The 10,217-nt window shown below is 35.1% G+C and overlaps 1 protein-coding gene across 2 annotated transcripts in view; it reads right to left on the bottom strand.

The window, feature by feature from the left end:
- Positions 1 to 6,526: 6,526 nt before the first annotated feature.
- Klhl4 (kelch like family member 4) overlaps positions 6,527 to 10,217 on the bottom strand; it is a 90,556-nt gene continuing 86,865 nt past the window's right edge. For both annotated transcript variants that reach the window (XM_057759588.1, XM_057759589.1), the window contains exons 10-11: positions 8,307 to 8,478; positions 6,527 to 7,775 (exon numbers count right to left, since the gene is read on the bottom strand). In XM_057759588.1, coding sequence (XP_057615571.1) covers positions 7,716 to 7,775; positions 8,307 to 8,478 — 232 coding nt within the window. In that variant the 3' untranslated portion in view covers positions 6,527 to 7,715. The remainder of the gene's footprint in view (positions 7,776 to 8,306; positions 8,479 to 10,217) is intronic.

Genomic DNA, 10,217 nt, shown 5'->3' with positions numbered 1-10,217 from the left:
GCTTAACCATAAATAGTAAAATTAGATCTTACAGGAGCAGGGAAGTAAATATCTTAATTAAGGGAGCCATTTTAGGGTTGACAAGAGACTTGACTCTGGAGGGGTTCCCAGGTGTCCAAGGAGATGTCCCCACCTCGTTCCATAGGCAGCAGAGGAGAGGGTCCCTGAACTGGCCTTATCTTATAGCCACACTGATGAATATCTTGCATATCACCATAGAACCTTCATCTGGTGTTGGATGGAGATAGAGACAGAGACCCACACTGGAGCACTGGACTGATCTCCTAAGGTCCATATGAAGAGCAGAAGGAAGGAGAACATGAGCAAGGAAGTCAGGACCGCGATGGGTGCGTCCACCCACTGAGATGGTGGGACTGATCTAGTGGGAGATCACCAAGGCCAGATGGACTGGAACTGATGGAACATGTGATCAAACCAGACTCTCTGAATATGACTGATGGTGGAGGCTGATGGAGAAGCCAAAAACAATGGTGCTGGGTTTTGATTCTACTGCATGGATGGGCTTTGTGGGAGTCTAGTCTGTTTGGATGCTCACCTTCCTGGACCTGGGGGAAGCAGGGAGGACCTTGGACTTCCCAAAGGGTAGGGAACTCTGACTGCTCCTTGGACTGTAGAGGGATGGAGAGGGGGAGTGGGGGAAGGGGAGGGAAGTGGGAGGAGGGGAGGAGGTGAAAATTTTCAATAAAAAATAAATAAAAAAGTTACATCTTACCCCATCCTCCCAAATCTCAGGGTTCTTAGAAGAATAGAAAACAGAAAGATATGCAAGAGTCAAGGTGGTAGAGTACTACCATTAAATTGTATTTTCTGAACCAATAGAAGAATTAAACATATGATCTTTCAGGAGTTATAATAGCATATTCAATAACTTTACAGCTCAAGTCAAACAAAATGTGAGCATGGGGTTCAATGGTGGGGACAAAGGAAAATTGGTCACTGACAACTACTGAAATAAGAGAATCAGTTTCCTTTAAAAATATGACTCCTGGTAGATTTCCTATACTCTAGGAAGTAACTCCAAACCCAATACAGTAACTCAACCCAATACAGTAATAGGTTTGGGGGGGAAAACATGTGAAGTTGGGTAGGTAGAGAGTAGCAGGTGGATCTGAGATGAGTTATATGGCCTATGGTAGGTCACAAAATAAAAGGATTAGTATTAATGTGATGGAGGAAGGTCATTGGTTAATTAATAAAGAAACTGCTTGGCCTCATAGGTTAGAACATAGGTGGGTGGAGTAAACAGAACAGAATGCTGGGAGGAAGAGGAAGTGAGGTAAGATGCCAGGCCACTGCTCTCCAGAGCAGACGCGATGAAGCTCCGACCCAGGATGGACGTAGGCTAGAATCTTCCTGGTAAGCGCACCTCATGTTTCTACACACATTAATAGAAATGGGCCAAGCAGTGATTATATGAATACAGTTTGTGTGTCGTTATTTTGGGGCATAAGCTAGCGAGGTGGCCGGGAGCTGGGTGGTAGGAACACAGCCTACAGCTCCTTCAACATTAATGTGTGAGAGAGATTTGTGGGGAGGAGAGTCACTCAAAGGAGTGGTAGGGAGATAGAGGTGGGAAACATGAATATGCATTGCACATGTGCAAAGCTGTTTAAACAAAGTTTAATTAATACAAAATATTTGAAAGACTTATTTGATCTGAAAGAATTAGTATGAACTACAGTGGAAGGTACTGAAGCAAGACTTGTCTTACTTTAAAATAACCCAGAGATAACAAAGTCAGATAGTGACTTGCCTCAGCTTCACTAGCCAGCCAGCAGGCAAGCTTTCTGCAAGTAGTCATCTCCAACCCCCACCCCCAATTGATTTGATCCTGTAAGTTACAAGACCCACTCTGCCCCCAAACCCACCTATCCCCTTATACTTCAGGAGAACTCTTAACCAGAAGTGGCAATGGCACACAGCAGACCATGAGAGAAGGGCAAGAGAGATCTCAGCAGCTCCATGAGACACAGAGAGTGACTGCACAGAGTAGACTAAGAACAGTTTCCTAAGACACAAATACCAGCTGCAAGGATTGGACCAAGAAGCAAAGACACTGTTGGCACCAATTGGAGGAAGAGATGTGTAGGCACCAAATGCAAAAATTCATTCAACAATGTAAAAAGCAACATGGTAATGTCAAAACCCAGTAGGCATAAAACAGGAAGACCTAATCATCCTAACGCAGAGGAAGCAGAATAAAATATCTTTACATATAACTTTATGAAGATGATAGAGACCCTTAAAGAGGAAATGAAAAACCCCCTTAAAGAAATGAAGGAAAAGACAAAAATTGAAAGAAATCAATAAATATCTCAAATAAACTCAAGAAAACCAAGAAAAAGCCAACAAACAGGTGAACAAAATAGTTCAAAACTTGAAAACTGTAATAGAAGCAATAAAGAAAATATAAACTGAGGGAATTCATAAAATGGAAAAATTTGGTTAAATGAACAGGAACTACCGATGCAAGCATAACCAACAGAATATAAGAGATGGAAGAGTGAATCACAGGTGTTAAAGATACCATAGAAAAAAATAGATTCATCAGTCATGGATAACATAAATCAAGAACAGATGAGCAATTTAAGTAGACATAACTTAAAAACAAATAGAAGATGTCATCAAAAGCCTCCCAAAAACAACAACAAAAAGACCAGGGCCTGATAGTTTCAGCAAAAATTCTACCAGAACATCAAAGAAAAGCAAATACCTATACTCCTCAAATTGTTCCACAAAATAGAAACAGAAGGAACTTTGCTAAATTCTTTTTATGAGGTTACAGTTATCTTGATACTGAATCCACATAAAGACTCGACCAAGAAAGAGAATTACAGACCATTGTTCCTCATGAACATAGTTACAAAAATAGTCAATAAAATACTGGCAAACCAAATACAAAAACACACAAAAAAATCATCTACCATGATTAACTAGACTTCATCCCAAAGATACAGGGATGGATCAACATTAAAAAAAATCTATCAGTGTAATCAACTATATAAATACACTGAAAGAAAAAAATCATAAAATCATCTCATTAGATGTTGAAAAGCATTCGGTGAAATCCAACATTCCTTCATCATAAAGGTCTTGGAGAGATCAGGGATACAAGGAACATATCTAAACATAATAAAAGGAATGTACAATAAGCAGACAGCCAACATCAAATTAAATGGAGAGAAACTCAAAGTGATTCCACTAAAATTAGGAACAAGACAAGTCTGTACATTCTTTCCATATCTATTCAACATAGTTCTTGAAGTTCTAGCTAGAGCAATAAGAGAACATAAAGGGGACTCAAATGAAGAAGTCAAACTTTTACTATTTGAAGATGATATGATAGTATACATATGTGACCCCAAGAAATCTACTAGGGAACTTCTATAGCTAATAAGTACTTTCAGTAATATGACAGTATACAGATCAATTAAAATCAGTAGCCCTCGTATATTCAAATGATAAAAAAGCTGAGAAAGAAATCAGAGAAACATCACTATTCACAGCAGCCAGAAATAAGATAATATATCTTGGAGTAAAACTAACCAAAGAAGAGAAAGACCTGTTAAACAAAAGCTTTTAATTCTTCAAAGAAATAAATTGAAGAAGATAAAAGAAAATGAAAAGATCTCTGATGCTCTTGTACAGGGAGAATCAACATAATAAAAATGGCAGCCCTACCAAAAGCAATTCAATGCAATCCCCATTCAAATTCCAAATCTGTTTTTATTGGCATAAAAAGAGACAGGTTGACCAATAGAACCAAACTGAAGACCAAGATATTAATCCACACATATGAATACCTGATTCTTGATAAAGAATCTAAAATTATACAACAATAGAAAAAAAGCATCTTCAACAAAGTGCTAGCTTAACTCGATGTCAATGTGTGGAAAAATGTAAATAGAGTTCAAATGGACAAAGACCTCAATATAAATATGACTACACTGAACCTGAAGGAAGGGAAAGTGGGAAGTAGTCTTCAATACATAGGCACAGGGGACCACTTTCTAAATATAATACTAATATCACAGACACTAAGAACAACAATCAATAAATGGGCCCTCCTGAAACCGAGAAGTTTCTATAAAGCAAAGTATACAGTCAATAAGACAAAAAGGCAGCCCATTGAATGAGAAAAGATCATCACCAACTCTATATCAAACAGAGAACTGATTTCCAAAATATTTAAAGAACTCAAGAAATTAGACATCAAAATATCAAATAATCTATTTTAAAATAATGGGGTACATTTCTAAGTGAGAATTCTCAAAAGAAGAATCTCAAATGGGCAAAAGACACTTAAGGAAATGTTCAGCATCCATAGCCATTTGAGAAATGCAAATCAAACCAATTCTGATATACCATCTTACACCTATCAGAATGGCTAAAATCAAAAACAGCAATGATAATTAATGTTGGAGTGGATGTGCAGCAGGGGAGCACTCCTCCATTGCTGGTGGGAATGCAAACTTGTACAACAGTCTGGAAATCAGTATTGTTTTTTTTTTTTTTTCAGAAAATTGGGAATCAACTTACCACAAAACTCAGCAATACCACTCTTAGGCATAACCTAAACGATGCTCAATCATACTACAAGAATATTTGTTCAACTATGGTCATAGCAGCATTATTTGTAATATCAAGAACTTGGAAACAAATTAGATGCCCCTCCACCAAAGAATGGATAAAGAAACCGTGGTACATTTACATAATGGAGTACTACTCAGCAGTATAAAGTAATGACACTTTGAAATTTGCATGTACATAGATGGAACCAGAAAAAAATAAATAAACATGCTGAGTGAGGTAACCCAGACACAGAAAGATGAACATGCTATGTACTCACTCATAAGTAGATTCTAACTATAAAGCAAAGGATAACGAGCCTATAATCCATGACTCCAGAGAGGCTAAGTAACAAGGAGTATCCTTAGAGAAACATATATAGATCCCCCTGGGAAGAGGGAATACAAAAGGTCTCCTGAGAATATTGGAAGCATTGGGAGTGGGAGAAGGGAGGGCAGAAGAGGAAGAGGAGGGGAGAAGGGTCTGAGTGGAGGAGAATTTGATGGAATGGGATGGTTGAGATGGATGAAGGACAGAGATGGAGAGCAAGGAAAGAGACATCTTGATTAAGGGAGCCATTATGGGTCTATCAAGAAGCCTGCCATGAGAAAACTTCCTTGGAATTCACAAGGATGACCCCAGCTAAGATTGTAAACAATAGTGGAGAGGGTGCCCAAACTGGCTTTGCTCTGTAGTCAGATTGATGACAATCTTAAATATCATCATAGAAACTTTTTACAGCGACTGATGGAAGCAGAGGCAGAGATCCTCAGCAGAGCACTGGGTTGAGCTCCCAAAGCCTAGTCGAAGAGCAGGAGAAATGAGAATATGAGCAAAGAGATCAAGATAACCACTGAAACAGTTTACCTGAGCTACAGGGAAGTAACCAGCAGATGACCAAATTAAGCCCTCTGTATGTGGGTGACAGTTATATGGCTGTGGCAGACTGCAGGGCCACTGGCAATGGGACCAGCTTGTACTGACATTTTAAAATCCATTGTTTCTGGAGGTAATACCTTTCTCAGTGTAGATATAGTAGGAAAGGCCTTGGTTTTTCCTTAAAGCAATGTGCCTTACCCTCTCTGAAGAGGGCATGGGGGGTGGGGAGGAAGGTGAAGAGAATGGGAAGAGGGAGAGAGAAACTGGGATTGTGATGTAAAATGAAAAAAGACAGTTTTTTTTTAAAAAAATGAAATACAAAATAAATAAAATCTGTGTTCTCCATTTCAAACATGTTTATATTCATGAGGGAAAAAATGCGATGGGGTTAAAGACTTGTGACATTTGTACTTTCACATTAATTTTATTAAAAATGCAATTTAAAACATCTAACCAAACTGTCACCCATGCTACTGTAAATAGTACTAATGGAACTCATTTGTTTACAGTGAGTTCAAAAAGGTAAATATAAAAGTTATTAAAGGAAGAGCTAGCTAAGGAGAGAGAGGAGATTAGTAGGAGTAAGGGAAGAAAAGATATGGTATATAAAGGATTAATATGATAAACATGCCTCATGTACATGTAGGAAATGTCACAAGGCAACTTATTAGTAATTAGTATGTATAATTAAAATATACTAAAATAAACATTAAAATTCATAAATGTCTTATGTTTCTTTTTTTTGTGTATGGTAACCTCTCTGTGCCACCTTTGGTGTGGAGAAGTCTGTAGCACTTTGTTGAGAATTATAGACAAAATGAGAAACAAAGGAGGGGAATTGTGTATTAGCATTGAAATATTTTTGCTTTTGAGGCACTACAGCATCAGAAAAATCACGCAACTTGCACTGGGCATATTTTATAATGACAATCATTATAGTCAGAGGGAAAAGATTTTATTTAAATTCAATTTGCCAAAGTACAAATACCTTTTTTAAACTTATGCTGTGATTTTAAAAAAAATAATAGGTACTATCATTTTATAAGCATCACTCTGGATTTTGTTGTTTGTTTTGATATTCTACAATACAAAGTTCATTCATGAGAAGTATTATAGAAATTCAAAAATGGGACATTTACTTGAAAAGTTAACTTCAAAAACATGCATTTTCAAAATTTCACCATAATATTTTATCTTTAAGTAGTGTAAATGAAAATAAAATAAAAGCTAAAGTAATATTCAAATACTCTTTTTATTTTTATTTTCAAAAGTGTAGTTTTGTAGTATATGTGTCCTTACATGTTTACTGCTAGGTAAACATGATTATGAAATTAAAAGAAGATTAGGTATAGATAGGTAAAGAGAAATTATAGAATTGACTATGTATGTTAAACTTTTTAGTGTTTCTGTTGTTAATATTGTGCATCATATTCTCAACTTTAACTTTGTTTAGATCAAATTTTAACATAATGGAAGGTGTTTATTGAGAAAATATTAAATGTTTGAGGAGAGAATAAACTTCTGTACAATGAGGCCCTCAAGTAAAGTTTGTAACCATATAATATTCACTGTTACAGATGATAGATTGTATATACGACATTATGATACTTTACTGCAAATCTATCACACACCATGTCATGAGATAGAAAATTTATATACATATTTTAGCAGAAAATTAACTGAAAATAATAGCCTGTGAAAAGTTTGACATTGTGTGATTAGTATAGGAAATTACATCAGTGAATGACCTGTTTCATGCTTGACACAGAAAATACTTTCTTCTTTGCAAATGTGAGGTATTATTAGCTAGGTGAGCTATTGTTTGAAACAAGACGGTATGCTTCAAAGCTTCTGTCATTCTTTTTTATTAAGTTATTCCAGATGGTAGAGTACCTTTAATAGAACATGTTTTTACTTCCTAGACCCTTACATGAAAATTGTTAATGCATTCATCACCTTCAAATACTGCCCACTGCCAAATATTTGTTAGGTACTTTAACATTTTATGCTAATGAGGCTAAACATAGCCCATGGGATTTTGCATTAGATTGATTATAAGCTGAGACAGGACATATACTCAACAGTAACATGTAATCCACATTTTTCAGCCTTATGAATGTTAACAATTTCAACTACACATGAAAACAACACAACAGCATTTGAATCTGCTATCAACTTCTGAAAAGAGAATATTTCTTCTTCATTCTGGAGATAATTCTATTCCATTGTATTAGCTAATGAGAGTTTCAGTGTAGCTTCACAACTACAACACATGCTCCGGCTCTTCCGACATTCACAGGGACTTCCTAAAACACAAATAAAAAAGAAACACTGCCTTTAGTATAACCCAGAAGGTTGGCCTTCAAAGAATTTTTACCTGCCTTGACCCAACTTTTGCCTTATCCTTAAATAAGAAAATTGCAGCTCAGATCATTGAAGACTGTAGAATGCAAGTAGATAGCTGCTGGAAAATCAGGTGCTTTGGCATTAAGCTTTTACTTTTGTGACAATTTTCTCAGTTTTTCAACTGTGCCTTTTCGCACAGCTAATGATACTACTACTCAAAGTTTTTTTGAGTATTAAATGAAATAATGGATCACAAGAATTTGATATATATAGTTAAACTGCTATTTTGTTAGTGTTCTTTTATGCTTTGAGTGATCAAACGAGACAGTGATAGATCCAAAGTCAGAATCTAGGACTCTTGGGTACTTATCTACTAAGAAAAGATCTGATGTGTCTGTACAGAGCAATAATGTGAAATTGTTCCCTAAACTATGCTTTAAAAACTCATTAAATTCTGAAATATAATAACATGAAGATTTTTACTATAATACCTCTTTCCATTCATCTTTCTGAGCATCATATGATTCAACAGTATTCAGATATGTATGACCATCATATCCGCCAACCACATAGAGTTTGTCTCCAAGGGGGCATACTGCAACAGCATCACGAGGAACACTCAAAGGTGCCACAGTTGACCATGAATCACTTTTTGGATCATATCTTAGGAGATTTAGGAAGAAAAATGAGAGGTAAAATTCAGTAATATCACAATGAAAATCAATAGGCATTAATAAAATATGTTATTGTGCAAAATACATAATTAGGAATACTGTAAAGCATTATCAACCATAGGTTTGCTATACAAGACAAAAGAGTTAAAAAATTATAGAGAATTGAAAAATTAAAGAATATGTACATGATATAGCTCTCTCAAGCCACAAGAGGGCATGCAAAGCATACGGACAAAGTGCTTCCTTTTTCCATCAGGCATTTATTTTGTCCATACTCAATTCATATGTTATACAAATTTGGCATTAAAGTCTCCCATAGATAACTTTTCTATAACTTTGACCTGTATGCTTAAACTATGTAGCATTGACTCTAAAAAGTGTGAAAAGTAAATTAATACAAGTATACATGACATGCTCTCTAACCATGTTGATCTATTTGTAAAAGCACATTGAAAGTGTTGTCTTGTATGTCACCTTTTACTAATTATATTAGGATTACATCTTTTAATCTTAAAAAATTTTCAATAGATACCTAAAAAGTCTCATTTTAACTTTTTTCCTGAATTTTAAATTATTTCAATAATATTTTAATACTATCAGAAAACCAAAAATTATCAAAATTATCTTTATGTATCTTTTACATTATTGAATGACCTTACTGTGTCATGTTAAATTGTTATGGTATGTTGAAAATTAGAATGAGAAAAGCTACAGTTGATTCTCTATGTGTAATATTTTCCAATCAATAATGTAATTGAGTCTATAGTGAATCAAATTAATTAATTATATGTAGAAGAGGTGAGTGAAAACTCACAGAGGCGATTACTCACATGTTTACATAAATTCTCAAGTATTTTCTATTCATACATAATCAAATATCAAAATACTAATATTATCAGGTTATTATTTAATTCAGAAAATGTTGAATTGTTATGATTTTGCTTAATTTCTTCATTACTGGCATTCTTGAGAATCGAAACTAGATTCTTAACATTGTTGACAAATTTTAAGGCATTAGCACTTGGCTAAAACCCAGAAGAAAATATTGAATTTTAAGAAGGAAATGAAATTATTAATTAATATGAAACCTATAAAGACATGGAGTAGTAGTTATGAAGCAACACACTGATTAATTCATTATTTTCAACTTAGAATAACACCACTTATCTCCCTGTTTCTATGTCTTTTCACTCAGTCTATATAGACACATAAATTAAACACATTAATTCTAATGGAGATTTCTAATGATCTTGCAAACAGGAGACTTAATAATAGGCTCATTGAACACATGATAGAATGCTTAGAAATAGTTTCTTCGACTTCTTGAACTGCATTTTAAATTAACATTATAAAAATAAACACTGATGGACTGGGAATCATCCAAGTTAAATTCTTCTATGTTAAGTAATGGTTAAGACAATTCCACAGAAATGGGCAAGTCACCATTTTTCAACAAGTAATAATGTTGTAAATATAAAACATTTTTTTTCTGTGTTGCTGGTTAGTTTTTGTCAATATGACACAAACCGGACTCTCTGAACATGGCAGACAATGAAGGCTGATGAGAAGCCAAGGACAATGGCACTAGGTTTCGATCCTAATACATGAACTGGCTTTGTGGGAGCTTAGCCTGTTTGGAAACTCAATTAAGGAACTGTCTCCAAATCATTGGCTTGAAGGCATGCCTGTGTGCATTTTCTTACATAATGGTCAATGTGAACTCCATTT

This window comes from Chionomys nivalis, chromosome X (assembly GCF_950005125.1).
Source record: "Chionomys nivalis chromosome X, mChiNiv1.1, whole genome shotgun sequence".
Taxonomy (NCBI): domain Eukaryota; kingdom Metazoa; phylum Chordata; class Mammalia; order Rodentia; family Cricetidae; genus Chionomys; species Chionomys nivalis.
This window is presented reverse-complemented; position numbering and strand designations above follow the sequence as displayed.